At 49.2% G+C, this 22,808-nt stretch overlaps 2 protein-coding genes across 3 annotated transcripts in view; one reads left to right on the top strand and one right to left on the bottom strand.

Annotated features, from left to right (window-relative positions):
• ACKR3 (atypical chemokine receptor 3) overlaps positions 1-8,860 on the bottom strand; it is a 32,926-nt gene extending 24,066 nt beyond the window's left edge. Inside the window, exon 1 of the mRNA XM_027705454.1 lies at positions 8,800-8,860. The gene's annotated coding sequence lies outside the window, so the exon portion shown is untranslated. The remainder of the gene's footprint in view (positions 1-8,799) is intronic.
• A 12,468-nt stretch (positions 8,861-21,328) lies between these two features.
• Positions 21,329-22,808, top strand: part of IQCA1 (IQ motif containing with AAA domain 1) — a 105,498-nt gene continuing 104,018 nt past the window's right edge. For both annotated transcript variants that reach the window (XM_027705457.1, XM_027705456.1), the window contains exon 1: positions 21,329-21,429. In XM_027705457.1, coding sequence (XP_027561258.1) covers positions 21,419-21,429 — 11 coding nt within the window. In that variant the 5' untranslated portion in view covers positions 21,329-21,418. The remainder of the gene's footprint in view (positions 21,430-22,808) is intronic.

Raw genomic sequence — 22,808 nt, 5'->3', positions numbered from 1 at the left:
CTGGGGTGGGTTTTTTAATTCCTTGCTGGGTTAACTCTTGGCTTTATTATTTCCAGTTCTAATTAACATAATACCAGCACCAGAACACTGCAGAAGGGTGTGACAGAGCCAAACCTGCCTGTGCAAGCAGAGAGCAATTGCTTTCCTCTCTTCCAAAAATGGGGCATCCACCCTAATACAGCATCAAGTGCCAGAGGGACAGATTGTTACAGCTGCTAATAACCTCTCTCATCCTGAGATCCCTGGAAGCTAATCCCCTCTGGACAGGAGGGAGAGCCTTCCAGTACTCATCTGGCACTGGACAAAAATCAAAGGCAAGTCCAAAAGCTTCACCTGGTTTCAGAACGGGGCAATTATCTGCTAATGATGGTGTCTGCAAGGCAGACTGAGCTGGATGTAAAGCCTGGAAAGCACAGCGGTGCCACCTCCCCTGGAAACTTCAGTACTCTGTTCATAAACTGGAGACACTGGCTATGAGAGGGTCCACCAGCCCCTCCTCAGCTGACTACAACCAACACACAGAAGTCTTTCAAAAAGACAAAATTGCACAAGTGTCCCATTGCAAACCAAGTTTTTTGGAGGCTTCCAGCACCGCTTGATAAAGCAACACATTTCCAGAAAATGAAAAACCAAAGGAGCAGAGTCAAACCCGAGGCTTTGTTTGCTTTAGAGCAAAGGAACCAGCCCCCAGAAGTGAAACCTTATCCTGTGACTCCAACAGGATGAATTCCTGTCTCTGCCTTGCTCCTAGACTTTCCTCCACCCAGGCTGGCCTCCGGAGGGTCCTCCTCTGGCCACATGAAAGGCTTTTCACACCCCTCTATGGCACCAGCCTTTACTACAGCCTACAAGTCAGACTGACTGTTAGATCCCTTCCTGCTAGATCTGAGCTCAGGCTGTTCAGCTTTAAGTTTCCAACACGGAGCCTAAATGTACCGTGAAAAAATCTGGAAACAGAGGCACTTAGGGTTTTAATAAATGGAGATTTGCCTAATTTGAAGCTCAACATCAGATTTCTGCTGTACCTAAAGTAAATACCACCCATTAATGGAGAAAATGTGGATTTTTTTTTTATAAAAATAAATACATATGAAAATTAAAAGCCACAGCCTGTAGCTTTCTAAGGACTGCTTTGAATAAATTGCACATCTACCCATTTTCAGGCATGGAAATGCATTGGACTGGAAAAAAAAAAAAAAATAGTGTTCCAGAGCTAAGCAGCCTTTTTTCTCCAGTTTTATAGAAATGATGTCGAGCTCAGACTGCCCAAGGTGAGACATCAGGGATGTTCCTATAGCTTGGCACAGTGCAGATCCCTGTGCCAGGTGAGCTCCCATCTCCCCACTGCTGGGGCACATGGAAGTGGCTGAACCAGACAGACCAGGCAGAGTGTGGGGAGCAAGCTGGAAAAGGTGATGGAAATTTAAAAAATGAAAGAGAAAAAAGAACAATCAAAGCTTCCTGATGGGTTTCCCAGGTGATATCAAATACCAGCAGCAGCTGGTTGCCAGTGGATATAACCCACAGGAAGAGCAGAGCTCTGGTTTCTGTCAGTCACAGCAAGAGGAGTGGGCTGAACCCCACATAAGGGCTGAAGCTGGATTTGGGGAAAACATTCCCAAAGCAAGCTGACTCTTCTTTCCACACACCAGTGAGGGACACCTGCTTATCACCAGCACTTCTGTGCCAGGCAAGGATGGCACGTGATGGCCCACAGTGCCAGGGGCTGGTGCCCACAGAGAGGGAGCAGGCACTGCAGTGTCTCTGACAGCAGCAAGTAATACAAATCCCCACGGATCGCACCCATTCACGTTTTAACCTCATTCCTCCCACTGCATTCTCCTTCCCAGACTTCCCCACCATCCCCAACAGCACTTCCCACAGCTCCCATCTCCGTGACCTCCCTGTTGTCCTGCTCCCCCCCACCTCTATATATGAACATCACCTGTAAAACCCAACCACAGTCAGATCTCCCTGACCTGTGCACCACACAGAAATTCCTCCTGCCAACATCAGACATGCTTGAATGAGCAAGGAAATGAAAACAAGCCACGGGAAAGCAGCGGGCTGGGGGAAAGGTGGAGATGGAATGCTAAGCAATCATGTCAAGTCACGGCTGGCCACATCCCATTAGCCAAGTTTGAGGGCTCCTTGTGTCAAAACAGCATCTCTGGAGCCAAGGAAAGATCCTGCATGCCCAATCCTGCAGCACTTGAGACTCTTCTGTGGGCCACAGGCTCCTTCAAGGCCTTGGCAGCTGGTGGCTACACATCCCATAGCTCCACAGTTTTACACCAGGAGAACCCAGAAACCACCAAAGGCTCAGCCCTACAAACCCACCACTTTCAAGGATGCTTTCCAAGGTCACTGTGCAGCTGGGAGAAAGGAGTTTGGAGAAGAATTAATGAATTTTGTTTGGTATTAAAAGTTTGAAAAGTTCTGATAATAGTCATGGAAACTCATGAAAAAAAACACACTAACAGGTAAACAATCCACCACTTGTTTCCAAAACAAGCTTGTTTTCCCCTTTGCTAGTTCTAACACAAACATCAGGGAAGATTCCCAGCACTGATACAAGCAACTCTCTTACCCACCTCATAAAAAGGGTGGAAAGTGGGATAATATGTTCATTTTCTTTCCTTCCAATATCTCATCAACCTCCTTTTGGTCTTGAGCATCCCAGGAGATAGTGCAGAGGTGAAGACAACACCAATAACACCCTCTTAAATTTGAGCAAATTCAAGGATTGAACAGTTTCTGTGATTTACCCAAGCAGAACCATAATCTCAACTTATCTGCATGTGAAGGACTGTCTCCCAAATTTATCTCACCAGTTCAAAACACGACTCTGTGGGAGGCAGGGGGGAACTGTCATTGAATATATGTGTATTTATATTTCCTAGTCCAAGGAGGTATAAAACTATTTCCAATACTCATTATGCCCTTTTCATTAATGTCTTTTTTTAATGCTGTGTTGTGGTTTAGTGTTTTTTTCATTGTTAATGCTCTTAAAAGCCCATCTCCTCCAAGTATCCCTTTAAAAGAACATGAGCTGCAAGAGCAGCAACCACAACAACACACTGGTTGGGCTGCAACAGCAACTCTGCAGTGGTCCAAAAACAAAAATAAAAATCAGTCTTTGGCTCTTGGTAGGTTAATTAACTGAGAAATGAGGAGGACTTTCTTCCCAGACAGACTGCTTGCTCCCCACCACATAAAAGGGTCTCTTATGCAGGGGAACTTTTATCAGTTGTTCCTAAGCTCTCCAGATCTGATCACACTCTAGTCTTCAACAGGATATGGAAAGAAATAAAGTTACATGGAAAGAAATTAAGTGACCACCTTTAAAATAGCTCCACAGATTATGACCCTGGGAGAAGACACTCAAGTAACATTAAAGATCAGATTTAAATCCAACGCCTGTAATGAAATGTGCACTTACAGATGTAACTCCCTCCTTAACAGGCTGGACCAAATTCAACCCTGCTCCAAAGCACCCGGAGATGGACCTGGCCCAGCCATGGCTCTCATCTCCAGCCTTAATGAAAGCTTGTCCATGATCTGAACCCAGCAACAATTAACCTTGACAGGGGGAGATAAGATTCAAGTTTCAAAGCACAGAGAGTTTACTGGGGTTTTGTGCTCTTTCATGAGGCTCTGATTATTATTTTAATGCAGTTGTTTGTGGTTTAGTTTCCTTTTTTTTCCCCCCCTCCCCTTAATGGTAACATTGAAAAGATAAAAGTTTATGCACTGATGGCAGGAGCCAAAGGATGGCCGAAGTCCAACCCACCTCCACCCCACCGCACTCATCGGATACACTTCCAGACGAGGGGGAACCAGACTCAGAGATGCCGTGGATAGTTCAGGACTGACTGGCCTCAGACATTTTGGAAAAGGGAAAAGAACTCATCAGACTCACAGGAAAGCCAAGTGCAGTTATGAGAGCACTCTTTTAGGGGACTAACATAAGAAGCCAACAGATCTCTCCCTCCTTCCCAGCAGGAAGCCTGCAGTCATCCCTAACAGTGCTGATAGACCCCCGTGCTTGGCCAGGCTCCCACCCAACCATCTGGAGCTCATCCACCGAGATGCAGCTCTGAGGAAGGAGACAGAGCCTGGCAAAGGTGTTCAGAGAGCAGCTGGGGAGAGGGGTTTGGCTCCTGAGCTTCAGCACAGCTTCACTTGACAGCAGCTGAGAGCACATCTCCTCTGAAGGTGGAGCAGCTCCGGTGGCACCGCAGTCCTGAGCGAACTGGGATAACCAGCAGCCCCTGCTGACAGCAGCATGTGCCTGGAAACCCTCCCGACAGGCCAAGCCAGCAGCTGGGCCGTGCTCCTGCTGCACTTGTGTGGGTACCAGAGCTTGTTCCACCCTGCTCACCTGGTGTCCCCGGGACCCACAGAGCCCCAGCAGCTCCTGCACCGCAGAGCGGTTCCTGCGTCCCTTCTGCTCTCCCCAGCCGGGGTGTTCAGCTGGCTGGTGCCTCCAGCACAGCTCCATCCCACTGAGGGCCCACAGTTTGCTTGGCACCTGCAATGCTGCTTTGAAGGCAGCAGCATATTCACCCTCCTCGAGGGCTGTTAACGAGAGCCTGTTTCTCCAGTGAGGTGCAAGGACGGCTCTAAAGCCTCCACCAGAGCTTCCCCAGACAATGCAGCCACAGGCAGCCTTTAAATAAGAGGAAAGAATCAAAGGTAGGGAGTGACCTGGTCAGATCAGCTGGGGAAGATGTAGGGGGAAGGTGGGAGAGAGCAGACACGCTGGAAACATTGCAGTTTTCTTCCCATGTCCATTGGGCAGCAAAGAACAGTGGCATAAGAGTTCACAGCTGCTCTCAATGTTGGCAATTATCACACAGAAGGGTTTGCCACCTACACTGGCAGAAAATGTGTCATCAGCATAAGAGAAATGCAAATTACAGTGTAGTATAATGCACAGATATATGGAATTTATTTATCTATAGCCTCTCCCAACACACGTACACACGCTTGTGGACCCACAATATTTTCTTGGCTGCACTTACTCCTGCTTTGCATTCAGACTGCATGCACTGAAACCAGTCATTAAGTTGAACACATGGACTTCCCTTCTCTTATCCTAAATCTAACTTAGAGGACACCTTGCTGGAGGTGAGGGGAGCAGGGAAAAGAAAAAAGCAGAAGAATGAGAAAGGGACAATTTTTTTGCCATGAAGCCACCACTGGATCACGTAACTGCCACCCATTGCAGCAATGAGGAGACAGCCCAGGCTGAGCTGTTCCTCTCCAAAACACACCTCCCTGTTAAGATGAAGCTGCCACATCCTCCCTTCCAGCCCAGTTCCAAGCCTCTTCCCCATGGAAACCCTCAGAGGTGCAACTCACTCACCTTCAAAAGCGAGGCTCGTGGCAGCTTCCTCAAGGCTCATTCCAGTATTTCCAGGTATTTGTTGGCATGCTGTAAGCATACTTAGTTCCCTCCTTAAACCTGCTGCAGCTCTCTGCCCTCATACTAGGAGTGACCTCTTACTATTAGATTACCACATTCAGCCAGAAACTGGGAACCTCTTTTTCCAAGGGGCATTTTGAGCCTGGGGATAGGCACATGGCTTTTAAAGCTTGTTGCTCTTACTGAGACCACTGGCCAGTCAAAGCACAGCCTGTTTTCTAAACAGCAACCCCACAAGGCTTTGCCACTGTGATTGAAATCAGCTGGCAGAGGAGACTGGAGGGTGGGGTGGTGAGGAGGACCAGAGATGCACCTGGCCAAGCCCTGCAGATGAGATGCACCTGCAGGCAGAGCTCAGGCTCCTCCCAGAGCCCCAAATGGCAGCAAACCCACAGCTGAACTGCGTCTGCTCTCAGATTTTCAGCCACTAGATCAAGGGACAAAGGCACAAGGGCACAGCCATACTCTGCAGCCTGACCTGCCCCAGATTTTTTGAACTCCCTTGGAAAGCTACTGCAAGGGCTTGAGGGAAAAAAATGCTCCCAGTGAAACAGAAAGCCAGGTTTCAATATTGTGTGTATTATGGTCTGGCTTGCTGCAGGTCACCAACAAAACCTGGTTTGAGGTGAAAAATCTTTCTAGTAGCCCAGGAGTCTCCAAAAAGGGGGAAAAAATGCAGCATCACACCTCCAGAAAAACAAGACACACTGACAAACTGACTGCACACAGCTCCCAAGCCACAAACGAGCCGTGGGCAGTCTTGATTTTTAACAAGAAATCAGTAATGGTGTATTACAAAGGTAAAGAACAGCTCCTGGGGCCAAACCACCAAACCAGGACTGCTTCAATATCCCATGGCTGGTGAAACATTGCAGAGCAGCGCTCTGAGCTGCTGCTGAGCAGGGGATGGTTCAGCCTCTGCCACATCCTTCCCTGCACAGCTTTAAAGTGCCATCCAAGCACAGCATTTTTCCTGCTGCTTGATGATTTCAGATCCTTGACCTGGGAATGGTATCACATCTGCTACCCATTATCAGGGAGGGAGAAAGGCTCTCCCCTCCTTGCTTCCCCTGCGTGTAGCAGGCACAGTGTTGTGTCTGTGAGAGCTGAAAGCAGTCAGGCTGTAATTCAAACAAATCAGATCTAATCACCCTTATCAGAAGGCTGATAAAATCAGCAAAAACTGAGAGGCTACAAAAACACAAGGCAAAGAGGTATTTCATGATGGGCATGGAAAACCAACACCTCTGAAGAGCTGTTTTCCCCACAGAGACATCAGATCACAGTGGGGCACTGCTGAAGAGTCTTTTGCAGACCTAGAAAATGTTACTTCCCAAACTCTGATGCTGGAGAGGGCTGTGAGGCACAGAGGTCTGGGTTCCAGAATCCCCCATAGCTCCCAAATTTTGGACAAAGGAGTCACAAAACCACTACAGGTAGAGTAACACCATGTCAGCCAGGTGCTTAATGGGTGCAATGATGTCCAAACAAAACACGGAGACAGATCCAGGTGCTGTGGAGGGGACCACGAGTCTCACTTTGCTACCAGAGCTGGACTCTGGCACAGGCACACAGCTGGAGATGAGGGTTTTCTGAGTCCAGGACCCGCTTTTAGAGGACAGTACAGCTCTGGATGCCTGGTGGGGCCCTAATGTCAATCCTCCATCTGCACACAGCAATATCCTGCAGCTGGCTCCCCTTTGCCTGGTCAGCTCCCAGTCCCAAATTCACCAGCTCCGTGGCACTGCACCATAACAGGAACAGTCCTTGGCAGGGTTCCTGCCTCAGGCTGCCTGTACTTTGTGATCACATTTTTCTGGTTAAGATCACCTCCAGAGGAACCACCTGGAGTCCTTGGCCAGCTAAAGGAGAACCTCTGCCCTCATGTGACTCACCTTCCCCTGGCAGAGGAGCCTGGGAAGCACTTAGGAGAGGAGCATTTCACAGGATGAGCGGACACGGGTGTGCAGACAGACAGGGAACTTCCTGACACACACCCTGGGACTGTCTGCTGGCCATGAGGGCCGAGCCCTGACCTCCCTCCAGCCAGCCTGACACAAAACAAAGCTGCACTTACCCATTGGCAGCGAATGTCACGCAGTGACGGAAAAATAGGGGTTGGAAGAGACCTCGGGAGGTCACCTAGTCCAGCTCTGTGCCCCGTTGGAAGAGTCAGCGCTGTATTGTCCCCGTCAGGCACACATCTAACCTGCTCTGAAAGGCCTCTGGTAATAAAAGCAACATATTCCAGGGTTTTGCTATTTATATCATGATTTGGAGCACTGCTTGAAGAATGGAGGGCACAGAGGGGAATTGCTGCATAATAGCTGGGAATTACTGCATAATAGCTGAACACTGCAATACTGAAATGCTGCAGGAGCCAGGGGAAGCTGCTGAATAGACAAGGATTCATGTGCAAAATGGAAGGGCAGGACCACCAGCAAGGTAACAAGGGCATGTTGGAGGGCCCCAATCGGGCTGGCCAGGCCACCTGGCAGGGTTGTGACATCCAGCAGAGCCATGGGGACTGACAGGCTGCCCAGGGAGGGCGTGGAGTCTCCCCCTCTGGAGACATTCCAAACTCACCTGGACACGTTCCTGCATCACCTGCTCCAGGTGACCCTGCCTGGGCAGAAGGGTTGGACTGAACAATCTCCAGAGGTCCCTTCCAACCCCAGCAATTCTAGGATTCTGGGATTCAGTGCCCCTCCTGCAACGTGGAGGCACAGACCTCAGCACTGCCTCCCACAGAAGCTGGCCTGACATCCTTGGAGAGGATTAAAAAAGCAGGCAAATAAAAAAATAAAGTCATGTTCTCAGCTGCATGGGAGAGGGTGTCTCGGCAGGAGGGGGCTCTGGGCATGTTTACCCAAACACGCAGACTTTTAAAAAGAACAGTGGAAACGCTTAGCACAAAATCCCATTAGCAAATAACGGGATTTCTGGGAGCACCATCTGTGCACCACATTGAACACTCGCCCCGGAGCACGGAGACTAAAGCACGTTGCATATGGAAACCCAGACAAAAGAATATACAATAATACACAAAGGCAGGGAGAGCACATATAGGACGGGGAAGAAGCCAGAAGAGACTTTTTCCTCCCCATCCTGACAATACCCAAAATCCCATTCCCTTCACAGCCTTCCCCACAGTGGCTCCTGAGGCATCTCACGTCCCGTCTGTGCCCACTGTGAGGCCCCGTCATGTTGCCACAGAGGGGGAAAAGCAGCTTTGACATGAATGAGAATCAGCTGACAAACCAAAGCTGTTCAGTGTGAGGTGACACACAGGGTTAGTCTTGGAAATAATTTTTCCCCCTCGGGTGTTTTCCAGGGAGGTCTCCCAGATTTCTAAGCCAAGAGATTACCTGGAAAAGGCTCTGTCTCATCTGTGAGCTTCTTCAGCTCCACCACAACACAAAGGGCCCTGGGAAAAGCCCAGAAGTAAGCACACTGGGGTAACTCTGAAACAAAGCCAGAGAGGATTTGGTATGAGTGGGTTCTGGAGAGCAAAACAAACCCAACTTCACAAACTGGCAACTTGAAGGAGCCCTCTCCAGTGATTCTCAAGCACCCCTTCTCCTTCTCCAAACATCCCCGTCTTTGTCCGCTCTCCCAAGGGCTCTTCAGCAACATCCTCCAAAACAGCTATTACAGCAATTACTGCAATTAATTGATTTGCATATCCCCAAAGCCCCATCATTAGTGCAACACAGCCAAGCGTGTTAGTGTTTAATAATATCAATCAACAATTATTCATAACATCCCGCCCTGGCAGACCTAAATATAGAGACAAGCATTCATGCGAAAACAAAAAGGAGGGGAAAAAAACCCCCAGCAGCTAAACAAAAGAATTAATTTAGAACAGAATTAGGATCATAGAAACAAGACAGACAAGAGACAAGGTCAGATGTCTCACTCCCAGCTCATGTGTGACTCTCCCAACCTGCCTGCTCTCAGTTACCGAGCAAGCTGCAACTAAATAAAGTGATTTTCTCCTTGTGGTAAATAGCCAGAGAGCTGCAACAAGCACATACGAGGGGGTGTAGAGGAACAAGAGACAACTTTCACAGTCTGCTGGCCCTGGTTCAGAACAGCACTTCAGCTACAGCTCGAGAGGGTCCCCATTCAGGACAACACTTAAGCACATGCTGAAATTTGAGTATGTGCTTAAGTCCTGCTCCTCCTCGGGCCAGGCGCTAGGAAAAGGGAAAGGCTGCTATCCAGTTTTCCAGGCTTTTAGAAATACAAGCTATACCTCTCAGAGACTTTATGCTCTTCACCAACCTCTGGATTTGGAGCCAAAGCCTGTCTGCTCCACACATGAGCCCTTCAGGACCCTCGATGGCCCCTTCGTGCTGGAGGTGCCACCACACACCAGGAGGGAGGCACGACCAGCTCAGCCTGGTCTCCATCACCACCTTCAGCAGCAGGAGGAGGTCTCTGCAAGAGCCCAGTGCCAGGTTACATTAACATAATTAACAGCCATGTTAACGTGCATGTTGATCAAGCAAAGAACAGCATCTTGCTCTGAAACAGCCGCCAAGAGAACTCGGGCACTCAGCTGCTCAGGGGGTGTCAGCTGATGGAGTACAGCAGGCACCAAAGGCAACCAGTTTTTTTACACGTCTGGAGGAACTGGCAAGACCATGGTGGTACAAAGCCACAGCCTTGCTGCAAGTTACAGCTTTTCACAAGCTCTGACAACATCCTATTTATGAAAGGAATTAGGCCAGGAGTGGCTCGGTAGGTGCTTCCTACTCTCATGGATGCAGCCAGACAGCTGGTGGGGCAATGATGTCTCCAGCCTTCATCACTCACTGCATCCTGACCATCCAGCAGGCTATGGCTTCAAAGCCATCTTAACCCTCCTCCATCCTCACCCAGTGCATCCCGAGATCCCTCAGACAGCTCCAGCACAACTGTGGGGCAGCAAACAGTCCAGATATCACAGAGGGTGGCCAGGATATCACAGTCCAGATATCACAGAGGGTGGCGGGAAGGACAGACCGACCACCAGGAGAAATGTGGGCACGGGGAAGGAGCAGCTCTGCCCTTGCTTCTCACCCTCTGGCACTGAGACAAGGGTCTCCAGAGCACATTTCCCTCTGCTTTGGCTCTGTCAACCCATCCCACAGATAGATCCCAACACTGTAAATCACACCAGCATGAGCAGAGGACACCCCCCTTCCCAGCTCTAGCCCAGCGCTCCTGCTAAAACTGCTGACTGCAGACTAAACAAAGGTTTTTTTACCCTGCCCACAATCTGGACTCCTAACTGGAGACTCATCCAACATGGAATCTATTCCCATTCCTTTCACACCCCTCCCTGCTCCACTGGTGCCAATGCTGGGGGAAATATTGTGCCTTGACAGTAAGAAGGAGTAAAATGCAATGTCTCTCCAGCAGCATTCTAAGCAGAAAAAGAAATAAGATTTTAAAGCCTCTTTGCCTTTTGTTGGCTTCCAGCTTCTCCCACCACTCTGTAGCCACACACGACGTGCCGGGAGGGGTGCCCAGAGCAGGAGCAGGAAGCAAGGAAACTACAATTGCAGTAAACCACTTCAAAAAGGCTTTGGGTTTGCTCAGAATTGCTTGAAAGGAAACTTGCTGCTCACGGATGTTCGTCCTTCATCTTTCACATGTTTTAAAAGAAATATTAGTCTGATTGTCTGGGTTTTTCTTGGGAAAAAAAGAGTTTCTGGAAGTCAGGGTCCAAAAGCAAAACATAAATAGGAAATATAAATGCTTCCTTAAAGCCGTATTTGGGTTGTTTGTGAAAATCCCCAGCAGCTTTCACTGCCTCCCAACAGCAATTGAGAGACTTCAGGGGAAAAGTAAGACATGAGTGGCCACAGCGCTATTTTCCAGAATAACGTGGAAGGGGAAATCCAAAACAACTAAGTGCACAACACTGAAGACCTCAGAGAGAAGTTTGCCTGGGGCAAACATCTCCTAACTGCTGTAATTACCGTGAAAGGTCATCAAGGACACCTCCCCGTGCATGCTAGAAAAATTCATGCAAGCATTTCGGGTGGTTAGGGCAGCTTTTCCAGCAAACGTAACAAAGTTCTGACATGGAGCCATACGAGGTGACATCAGCAAACAGGCATTTTCCTCAGAAAGCACAGGCAGAAGAAAGCTGAGGACATTCAGCACCTTCCAACTCCCGCTCTCCTGCTTTTAACCACGGCCATTAAAAAGTTCAAACCGGCCAAAACACGGGGTAAAAAGCAAAGGCTGCACATGCAGGACTTCGCAGCGACAACAGTGAGTACAAAAGGGCTCAGTCTGCGAACGTAATTGCATTTAAGAGCCAAATTTGTTCAGGCCCTGGCCGTGGGGAGGCTGTGGTGGCCCGGGCGGGTCCCCGTGATGGGGAGTTGGCAGAGCAGAGGCAGCGCGTGCTCCCGGCCCACGCGGGCACCCACGTGTGCCAGCCCCTGCCCCGCCTGCCCGGGGGGCTCCAGGAAAGCCAGGGGCAAAGGGAATGTTCATCCTGGCTGCTTCCCTTCCCGGGATCCCACTCACGGGCCGAGGATGGAGAGCATCGGGATAGATGGGCTGTTGGGGAGAGGGCCCTCCACAGCTTCATGGCCAGCTGGAGCAGCGTCCTCTCTCCTGGCACTGGAGTGCTGGAGGACACGTGGGATGCTCCAAACAAGGAGTCCTTCCAATCCTCCCCTGGGACTGGCCACATCTGGTGGAGATGGGTGAAGTCATGGCACATGCAGGTCTGGCCAACTGGTTTTACCTGTCTCGGGCAAAATGATTATTCTGGGGCTGGGCTGACTCCTTCCTGGTTCCAGAGCTCATTTTCAGAGGTGGGGGAGAAAGCCTTTGGCCCATTAAGTGCCTTTGAACACTCACTGTTGGCACCCAGCACTCTCAGCACAGTCTCTTCAGCTGGGAGGGAGCTTTGCAGACCATCTGCTCCAATCCCCTGCTCCAAGCAGCAGGAAATGAATCACTGCACGTCTCCCCTGCTCTGCAGCCAAAGGCACAGGTGGGACATGTGTGAGGAGCAGGGAGGGACACAAGAGACCTCACCACAAGAGTCTCTCCTGCTCCAAACACTGTGCAGAACAAGCCTCCTACATGAGAAAAAGCTGCTAAAACACTCATTGCCCTGGCTGAGCACCTCAACTCTGACTTCTCACTCCAGAGCCTGGGAAGGTCTGTTCTCCCAAACAGACCTCCCCAAAAAGCAGTTTTAGCCCTGAAGTCCCAACCAAAGAAACACTCAGGTGCATAGAAGGCACATAACTGACCTTCATCTGCAGATACAAGTGCACTGGATGCATTTTGGCCTACGTTTTACCCCGCTCTTCCCAGACCCTGTGGCATTATTGTGCACCTCATAAAGCAGACCTGTCCTGGCAAGGGCCTACCAGCTTCAATTAGCCCACCTGCGTAGAGCCAATTAGCCAACCTGGGAAGAGCTGTACCTGCTGTTTCTAAGGTGTTACATCACCATACACTAGTGCCAAATAAAGAAAGTGCTGCAAAGCCACTGTTTAACTGAGCAAATTCACCTGTTTTGCACTTTGATCTTGATGCAGGAAGCAGAAAAACCCCGTGCTACCCTTCTCCAGCTCAGATAAAACCTTTCCCTGTGCTCACTCCCAGTGACAACCCCACACCAGTCATGAGCTGTTCCTTCTCTGGCCTTTTTATTTCATTCCATCACACCAAAAGCAGAGACAGGCTTGGAAATTAAACTGCAGCCACCAGTTTCATTCATAAAGTTGGCTGCGTAATCACAAAGTGAGCTATTGTTGTTATTTCTCACAGTTTACCACCTCCGAGCCAGGGAGTATTGTTTTTATTGCTATTGTGAGAACAAGAGGAGGGGGAAAAAATAATCTTAAGCTTCCCTTCCCCTCCCAATCAAATATAATAGAGAAAAAAAATCCCAACGGGGCGGATGTCAGATCCTCCAGGATTTTTTTTTTTTTTTAATTATCTACAGGAGCTCAGCCTGGTGCTGCAGGTTTCTTGAGTCTGAATTTTATCAATGGGCTGCCCTGGGTCCATTTGAAAGGACAGCAGGTGTTCGAACAATGAACCCAGGCTGCCTCCACATCTGGGCTACAAAAGCCATCGCCATGTTTACAAGAAACAGGATAATCAAGAAAACATCCTGCCACAGGGCACCTAAAAAGCTACAGCCCCTTGTTATTCATTTTTCTCTCACACTGTGCCGTTTATTTATAGCACGAGAAGCTGAACTGAGAGGAGGAAAAAAATAAAGGCGAAGTTTCTCACTCATTTCCACGGAGAAGTGACGCACGTGCAACGTGGAAGGCAGGCACTGGGCTCGCATTGTTCCTGCAGCTCGAGGTGGGATGGCATTAACCCCTGAGCTCTCACTGCAATCAGTGAATTGTCTGGGCATAGCTTGTTGGGTTTGCTTCATTGATGCAACCGTGTCAGTTAAACCTGACTCATCCTGGGACACCCCAGAGGGAAACTGAGTCACCACAGACTGGAAATAACGTCCCCGGAGCCTGATCACACAGACAGGGGCAATCACAGGGGAGGGAGCGGGGAAACTGCTCATCCATCTTATCCTCCATCACTTCAGGTTGGATCCTGAGGGGCAGCAGAGCACGAGAGGCTCTTCCAAAGCTTAGAGAAGACACTGAGGGTCCCCTCTGGAGGAACTTTTTTCCCTGCACAATGCACCAAGCACATCTGCAGAACCAAAGGTTGCCACCAAATTTCAGCTGCCGGTGGCTTGTAGCTCCCTACAAAGTCACTTTCTGCTGGGGTTACTTTCTGCTGATGTTTTGTCCTGCTTGCTTTTAACTTTTCAGTGAAAATAAAGCAGGACACATCCACCTTAGTAATAGGACTTTCTTTTTTTAAAATCAAATGAGTTCAAATTCAATGAAGATGCACTAAAATGGGAGCTTTAAAATGTTTCTCACCATCCTTAAGAACAACCCGGGAAGCTCCAAGATATCTCCTCCTTCCAGACTAATACTTTGTGACTCAAGTCATCCTTATGTCCAGCAGTATTAAATATCTTCCCTTCCTTGCTTTAATAGTTTCACTTCTGGAAGCCTTCAAAACACACCAGCTAGAGCTCCCCCACAGAAATGCTCAGCCTCTCATGGAGTTTGACTTCCTTGCTTTTGAGTTGAGTCAAAGGGGATTAACTCAACAGGTGTTTTACTGGAGAGTGGGAGGGAAAACATAACAAAACACAATGAAACAACTGCCTACGTGCATGAATACCAGATGAATTCCTCCTTTTCTGGGGAATGAACTACTAAAGCAGATGGCAAACATCCCCTTCTCCTGCAGCCCCAAGTCACTCAGCTTTAAACACGTCGAGCCCCGGAGCTCCAACGCTTCCCTTCAATCAGACAGGGGGGCTGGAAGAGGATCTTCCTGATCCAGACTTGACCTCTGAAGGGCTGAGCTGCTTCCACTGCCCCTTCCTCTGGGGTCTTCTGTACCCTGGTCATCCCCAGCAACACCAGCTGGAGCACCAAGGCCTTTCCAGCAGCCTCTGTGCCTTATGCACTGTGCAGGGTGGCTGAAGCCCAGACTGCTGTCCCATAAATTTGTGGTAACACCTCACAGCTATTTTTTTTCCCCACGAACAGAAAGACCATTAAACAGCACAGGGATAAAGAGACCACATCAGAGACCAGCATCTTCATCCCCTCCTCCCATGGAAAGCAAGCTACAAGTTGCTGTTCTGAGTTCTCACCAATCCAGGGCTCTCCAACTGGCCGGGCCCACCAAACCTCCTGCCCCTCTACCACAGCATGAGACACAGGGGCTCAGGGCAGCTGGAGTCCCACTGCAACTGCAAGGGCCACACAGCAGCGTTTTCTCCTCACCCGCTTAAGACCACGAGAATTTCTTGGAGTTTTCAGTGATTAATGTGCACACACAGTCAGTGTTAACAGTCAAACTTTGTCATTTTTCCATCAAAATCATGAGAAAAGCATAAGTAATATTTCAAACTGCTGACTGGTGAGCCTATGAAGTGACAAGTGGTCAGAAGATTCGTGTTTCTTAAGAGAACTGAAATGGGTCTGTCCAGAAGTGCCATTCCACATGCCATACTGAACACATCTTCACATTACATTACACAGCCACAGAAATGCTGCTTATTTCCAATATTTGTTTTGCAGGATAATATAGAAGCGAACTTTGCCCCCCTAAGTGACTCAAGCTTGACACAGCCTTTGTGTTAATTTATTAAAAATTCGCTGGCTGGAGCCAAACATTCAATTAAAACCTCTGCTAACAAATTACTGGGATAATTGCCAGCAGCCTGAGTCCAATCCCTTTTTCTGTTTCTTTCTCACCAAAAAAGCATCTGGTGTGTGTTGTCAATCTGTATTGACTGTTTGACTGATGCTGGTCGGCATCTTTAAGAACAGCATCCTAGATAATTAAATAGCAGAATGCTGATGAAGAGTTGTTCATACAGAATAAAATCAATACACCCCCCGATGTTTCGTGATGATACAGAGCTGACACTATTTGAACCAGCTTCTTTAAAAAGCTTTAATTTTATCAAACAACATTCTTTCAGGAGAGATGATTTGGGGTTTTCCTTTTTAACAAAAGAGAAGTGGAGTGCGGCTCGGCATTTAATATCTGGCTGAGATTTAAAACGCATGCTCCTTATGAAGTGTGACATTTTATACCTGAAACCACAGGAACATTTCCCACATTTAAGGGATAGAGGGAAAATTCTTCAAATTAGATTTGAACTTTATACCTTCTAATTCTGCTCCAATCCTCCTCCTCCATGTACCACGCTCGGGCCTGATGAACAGGCAGATATATCAAAGTCTAACAGAGCTGACCGCCGACAAATCCCCTCCACTCAGCCTTGAAGTACAATTGGCAGTTATGTTAACTGGCAAAAGAGCTGAGCCACTGATCACAGGGCTGGAGGAAGTGGTCAGTGCAGCCCAGCTGGCAGAGCCAGCCCTCCTGGGGGTCACCCTGAGCTGGGAGACACCACCGGGGCCACAAGGCTGACCCAAGTCCCCCAGCTTGCAGCAAAGAGCCACCCAGAGCTCCTTTACACACTCCCACCCAAGCCTAAAGGAAAACCAAACACCCATCTGCAAGGAAGTGATGAGCTGAGGGATGGAGCACCTCTGCTGCACAGGCAGGCTGGGACAGGTGAGGGTGTTCTGCTGGACAAGAGGAGGCTCCGGGGAGCCCTGCTGCTCACTTTCCTGGTGCTGTGCAACTCAGTTGCAACCAGGTCCCCATCTGGGGACAGCTGCCCTGCTGTAAGTGCTGTGACAGCCACTGTGCCTCGTGGGAGAGCCCCTCTGTTGAGCCCTCCAGGATGAGAGGGACACTGGTGCTCCAGGGCAGGGCTATGGAGCAAGGGGGATTTTCAGTGGGACATCCAGCAAAATTGACCCTCCTGGCACTTCTCCACCACCCCAGCTTCATCCAGCTCATTAGCAGCACACAAACAGGCCCTTCCACCACCCCTCATGTCAGTGAGAGATCATGGAATCACAGAATATCCTGAGCTGGAAGGGACTCACAAAGGATTGAGTCCAGCTCCTGGCGCTGAACAGGACAACTCCAAGAATCCCACCGTGTCCCTGAGGGCCTCTTCATAAGGAAGCTGCAGACCCAATGAGGTCTCCCCTCAGTCTCCTCCAGGCTGAAAAAGCCAAGTGCTCTCAGCTGCTCCTTGTATGGCCCCTCTGGGCCCTTCACCACCTTTGTGTCCCTCCTTTGGATACTCTCTCATATAGTCTAATATACATCTAATATATCTCTAATATATAATACTTCTTATACTGTGGGACCCAAAGCTGCCCTTGGGACTCGAGGTGAGGCCGCCCCAGCGCAGATCTCACACCTGTCCCCGTGGCCACACAAGAGGCAGAATCCTTGGCTCCCAGGTGGTGTCCTGAAGCCTCAGCCCACCCATCCCACGTGGTGAGGAGCCCTTTGCCTGCTCTTTGGGCCAGCAACACTCACAAAAACTCCACTCCATCTTCCACCCTGTGCCTTGAGGGACAATCCAGACCTCAGTCAGTGCTTTGAAATACAAGTTGCAAAGGCACAACATTATTCCCATTATGTTCCTCGCTTTACTTAAGCCCTGCTCAATAACAGACAGGTGCACTAAGCTCTTTGCCAGGGACCCATGTTGAGAGGAACAAGACCCTCCAGTTTTATATGTTATCCCCTTGTAAACTCACAAGTCACCTCTTAAGCTCGTAATGAAAGACTTTTTTGAAAGATGATGGCACCTAGTTTCCAAGGCAGCAGAACTTTTAAGCTCATGTTTGCAAGAGCCTAAGCAATTACAGATGCCAAAAGGAACACGCTGTATAAAACCCATCACCTATTCCTGCTGGAAAGATTAAATGACACAGTCTTATTTTTTAATGCAACATGATCTGGATGAGGAAGTTGCTAGTGATGCTATACAAAAAATGTACACTGCATGGAATAACAACTACAAATCCCTTTAATCTCTGCTGGTACCTAGAGACCTCAGATGGCTTGCTGCCTGTAGGGATTACTGGAGACATGTGACCCCATAATGGAAAGACTGAGATAATTCAGTATGTTGACTGACCATTGATGGTCTGCTGGACCTCAGCTGCACTTCAGGCTGCAGTGATCATAGGATCACAGAGTCAGTGAGGTTGGAAAAGACCCCCAAGATCATCAAGTCCAACCTTTGACTGATCCCCACCTTGTCCCCCAGCCCAGAGCACTGAGTGACATGTCCAGTCCTCCCTTGGACACCTCCAGGGATGGGGACTCCACCACCTCCCTGGGCAATCCCTGTCCACCCTTTCAGTAGAGAAATTTCTCCTGATGTCCAACCTGACCCTCCCCTGGCACAGCCTGAGGCCGTTCCCTCTCCTCCTGTCCCTTGTTCCCTGGGAGCAGAGCCCGACCCCCCCCAGCTCCCCCCTCCTGTCAGGGGGTTGCAGAGCCAGAAGGTCCCCCCTGAGCCTCCTTTGCTCCAGGCTGAGCCCCCCCAGCTCCCTCAGCTGCTCCTGGTGCTCCAGCCCCTTCCCAGCTCCGTTCCCTTCCCTGGACACGCTCCAGCCCCTCCATGTCCTTCTTGTTGTGAGGGCCCAGAACTGGACACAGCCCTGGAGGGGCCTCGGCACAGTGCAATCACTGCCCTGGCCCTGCTGAAACACTGTTTTTGATACAAGCCAGGATGGATTGGCTTCCAAGGGAAGAGACAAGAAGGGAGATAAAGAAAAGGAGAAGCAAGCAGGAGATGGGGATGGAGGGCAGCTGAGCCAAACCTGCAGTGCAGCCACAGCAGATGTCCCAGGGCAGTGCTTTGAGGGCAGCCCCATCGAACAGCCCAGGCAGCCCCCTGCCCTCTCACTTCAAATGACCCACAAGCTCAAGGATTCAACTGGAATGCAACTGCTGAAACCTACAGCAAACCAGAACATCTCCCACTCCCCAGTTTCTCTGTTTATAAATCTCTATTTTCTTAGGCTAAGCCAATTACTTATTCTCAGTCACACACGACTCCCATTTCAGACACAAAACAAGCTCCTTTCCCATGAAAAGAAAAAAACCCCAACTCTACTTATTTCATAATTAATTTTACTGCACGACTTTTCCCAGCAACACAACTCTTTTTTTTTTTCAATTTCCCTACAAACAAATGAAAATTAAAATCCCCTCTGCCCGTGCACAGTCTCCCTGCACACTCTCACACATCACTTCTTTGTAGCTTAATTTTCCATTTTTAAAAGGAAGATATTTGCTTTTGTCCAACTTTCTTGGAGTGAAGAAGCCAGGTAGGGAAGTGAGCAATGGGCATTATTCCATCATTAGTACAGCTTTTGGCACAATAAAGATAATCTTGTGCACTGTGGCACTGAGATGCTAACAGAGGGCAATAAATTCAGATTAATAATTAACATCCACATCATATCAAGCCATCTTGGTGCTCTCATTTCAATTCCTTCAGAAAGCTTCCTACTTTTTTATCACAAACACATGTAATAGGTTAATAGCTATTAATTTTAGAAGTTATTTTTGAGCAGTACATTGCAGAATAAAAGCATGAATAACCCCTTTCACATTAATACAGCAAGTTACAGGCTGATTGTACACCATTTTCCCAAACTCAGCCCAAAGAAAATGCAACAAGTACTCAAAAAAAAACCAACCAAAACCACTGATCCAATACACTTCTGATGATGGGCATCAGAAAAATAATGTCTTACATGCTTTTTGTTATGATCTTGATTCTTCAAGATTTGCATTTTCAAGCTTTACCCCCAAAACCAGAGGGGCTAGGAACTTTACTTCAAAAATTTGATAGCCAAGAGTCTCACCTAATTATGTGAGCTGGGGCTTCAAGGCAGAAAGAAAAAAGGAAAAAGGAACACAGACACACAGAGATTTATGGCAGAAAATATGATCACTGGCAAAATGCTCATTGTCCCAAACTTCTTGCTTTTCCCTTCTCCACTGGCTCTCAGAGGAGTGCATTTCCCCCAAAAAACTGTGCTGGAATCCTGTCTCAGTAGCTTTGATTTTTTTCCCCTTTTAAAGAAGGACCCTTTCAATGTTCTGCAACAGATGCTTCTCACTCTGCACACAAACAATAAATTGAAACAATTCTTTTTTAATACCCCAACTTGCCTGCCAGCTAGACATCGTTCACAAGAAGGTGAAACAGCTCTACCACCCCCAAAACCAGCCTCCTACCAAAACCAGGGCTCGGAAATTATGGGTAGGGTTTTACAGGCAACATGCTCCCATTTCATCCATTCCTGACTTTGTGTCATATATCTATCTTTATTTATTTATATTATATTTTATATACACATGTATGTTATATATACATGTATGTGTATTTGTTTTAAGAAGCAAAGAAACCTGAGCAAATCCTGCTAGGAGTGATGAAGTGGCATTGTGGGATGCAGACAGATGTCCCCAGTCTCAGTGGTCACTTCCCAGCCACCCTTGGTGCACAGATGTGCTCAGTTTGGGGATGCAACTGATGGAGGAAACACAATGCATGAGGCAGGTTTCCAGCAGTTGTCAGGGGAAAAAATAATACTAAACTGGTTTTCAAGTGGTAAGGGAATGGAAAACCACCAAAAGTTGCCTCAATATGTACTTGTGGGAAAGAAAGAAGGGGGGGAGGGGGGAAGGAGGAAAAATGTGAATGCAACTGGGACAAGCCCCTGGGAGGGAAAAGGAAATAAAGGGATTGAGGGGGGGAGAGGGGTAAAAGGGAAGAAAGACAATATTGAAGAAGCAGAGGAAAGGGAAAAAATATATGAAAGGGGTAAAAAAGAAAAATATAGGAAAGGGGAGAAAAGAAGGGAAAAGGAGAATATAGGAAAGGGGGAGGAAAGGAAAAATATAAGGAAGGAGGGGAAAGGAAAACATAGGAAAAGTAAAATAAAGGAGGCGGAGAAGGAAACTACTGGAGGGGGGAAACACACAATGAAAATAAAGGGGAAAAATCCCCAAAACTATCAAGGCAAAAAACCCAAACATAACGGCAGGGAAAGGGTGTTTAACCTAAAAGAGAGGGATTTAGATCAGATATACGGAAGAAATCCATCCCTGGAAGTGTCCAAGGCCAGGCTGGACGGGGCTTGGAGCAACCTGGTCTAGCGGAAGGTGTCCCTGCCCGTGGCAGGGAGGGCAGGACGGGATGGGCTTCAAGGTCCCTTCCAACCCAAACCGCTCCGTGACTCCGGGGGGAAAAAAAAAAAAAAGGAAAAAAAAAAGAGGAAAAAAAAGTGTGTGTGTGGGAAACCTAAAACTCCCTTTGCTGCCCGGAGAAGCCCCGAGGCAGCGCCGGGGAGGGATCGCTCCCCCCGCGCCATCTCCGCGGTAACGGCGGGGACTGACCCCGCAACGGCCCCGCCGACCGGATCGAGGTCCGGCTTCGGGCTCGGGCTCGGTGTGGGTGCCCCGCTCTGGGGCCGGGCTCGGTGTCCGGCTCTCGGGTCGCTGCCCAGCATGTCCCAGGCGTGAGTACCGCGGGGCGCGGGGCCGGGCGGGGCGGACCCCCGGGGGAAGGGGGGGTAAAGCGGCAGAGGGGAGGCAGAACCGGTTCTACCGCGGTCGGGCACCGAGGGGCGGGGGGAGCCGGGACTCGTCCCCGAAGCGACCGCGACAACGGCAAAAGTAGGCAAATAGTATCACAGAATCAGCTGGGTTGGAAGGGACCTCCAAGATCATCAAGTCCAACCCTTGATCCAACCCCGCTGCAGTTACTAGACCATGGCACTGATGCCACATCCAGTCTCACCTTAAAAACCTCCAGGGACAGAGAATCCACCACTTCCCTGGGCAGCCCATTCCAACGGCTGATCACCCTCTCTGGAAAGAATTTCTTTCTAATATCCAACCTAAACCTTCCCTGGCACAGCTTAACACCCAACCCTCTAGTCTTGCTGAGAGTTGCCTGGGAAAAGAGACCAACCCTCCCCTGGCTCCCCCCTCCTGTCAGGGAGTTGCAGAGAGTGAGGAGGTCTCCCCTGAGCCTCCTCTTCTCCAGGCTGAACAGCCCCAGCTCCCTCAGCCTCTCCTCACAGCACTTGTGCTCCAGTCCCTTCCCCAGCCTCGTTGCTCTCCTCTGGACCTGCTCCAGCCCCTCCATGTCCTTCCTGAGCTGAGGGCCCAGAGCTGGACACAGCACTCCAGGGGTGGCCTCACCAGCGCTGAGTCCAGGGGCAGAATCACTTCCCTGGACCTGTTGGCCACACTGTTCCTGAGCCAGGCCAGGATGCCAGTAGTGTTGTTCCCTTTGCACAGAGGGTTCCTCGCTTACAGGCAGATTTGCACATCAGGGTTTTCTCCTTCCCTCGTGCTCTCAGCACACACTGCAAAGCTTCCCGAGTTTACCTGCGATACGCAGACACCGAGGACGGCGCTGGATCAAAGTGCCTGTGAGGAGCCCTGCTCGTTCCTCCAGGAACACTACTCAGAGTCCAAGCCCCCATGTTAAGCAAGAATTATTCTTATTATTGCTGTGCTACAGTGCTGGGAGCTGAACTGTGAGCATCTCCCACATCATCCTCCAGCTCCAGCAGCACAGAGCCCTGGGCACAGCTCAGTTTGGGGAGGCTCTTATTCCCAGTTCAGAGCTGGATGTGGCTTGCTCAAGCTGAATAAGCAAAAGTACATAAAAAAAAAAAAAAACAAAACAGCTCAGGGGTTAATTTCTACTTCCTTCTGCTCCTCTCCTTCACATCTAAGCTCTGACCTGGTCAAACCTGACCATATCCAAACTGCTGCCGCACCAGGTTATGAGCAAAGCCTCTCCTGGCTTCTTTCCCATCATCCTCCTACTCAGCATCAAAACCTCCTGTTTCTTTTGCTCAGTATCATTCCAGACTCCCAACTC

This window comes from Neopelma chrysocephalum, unplaced genomic scaffold, assembly GCF_003984885.1.
Source record: "Neopelma chrysocephalum unplaced genomic scaffold, ASM398488v2 Primary Assembly neopelma1_335, whole genome shotgun sequence".
NCBI classification, from domain to species: Eukaryota; Metazoa; Chordata; class Aves; order Passeriformes; family Pipridae; genus Neopelma; species Neopelma chrysocephalum.
Note: the sequence above shows the minus strand (reverse complement) of the source record. Positions and strands in the feature narration are given on the sequence as shown.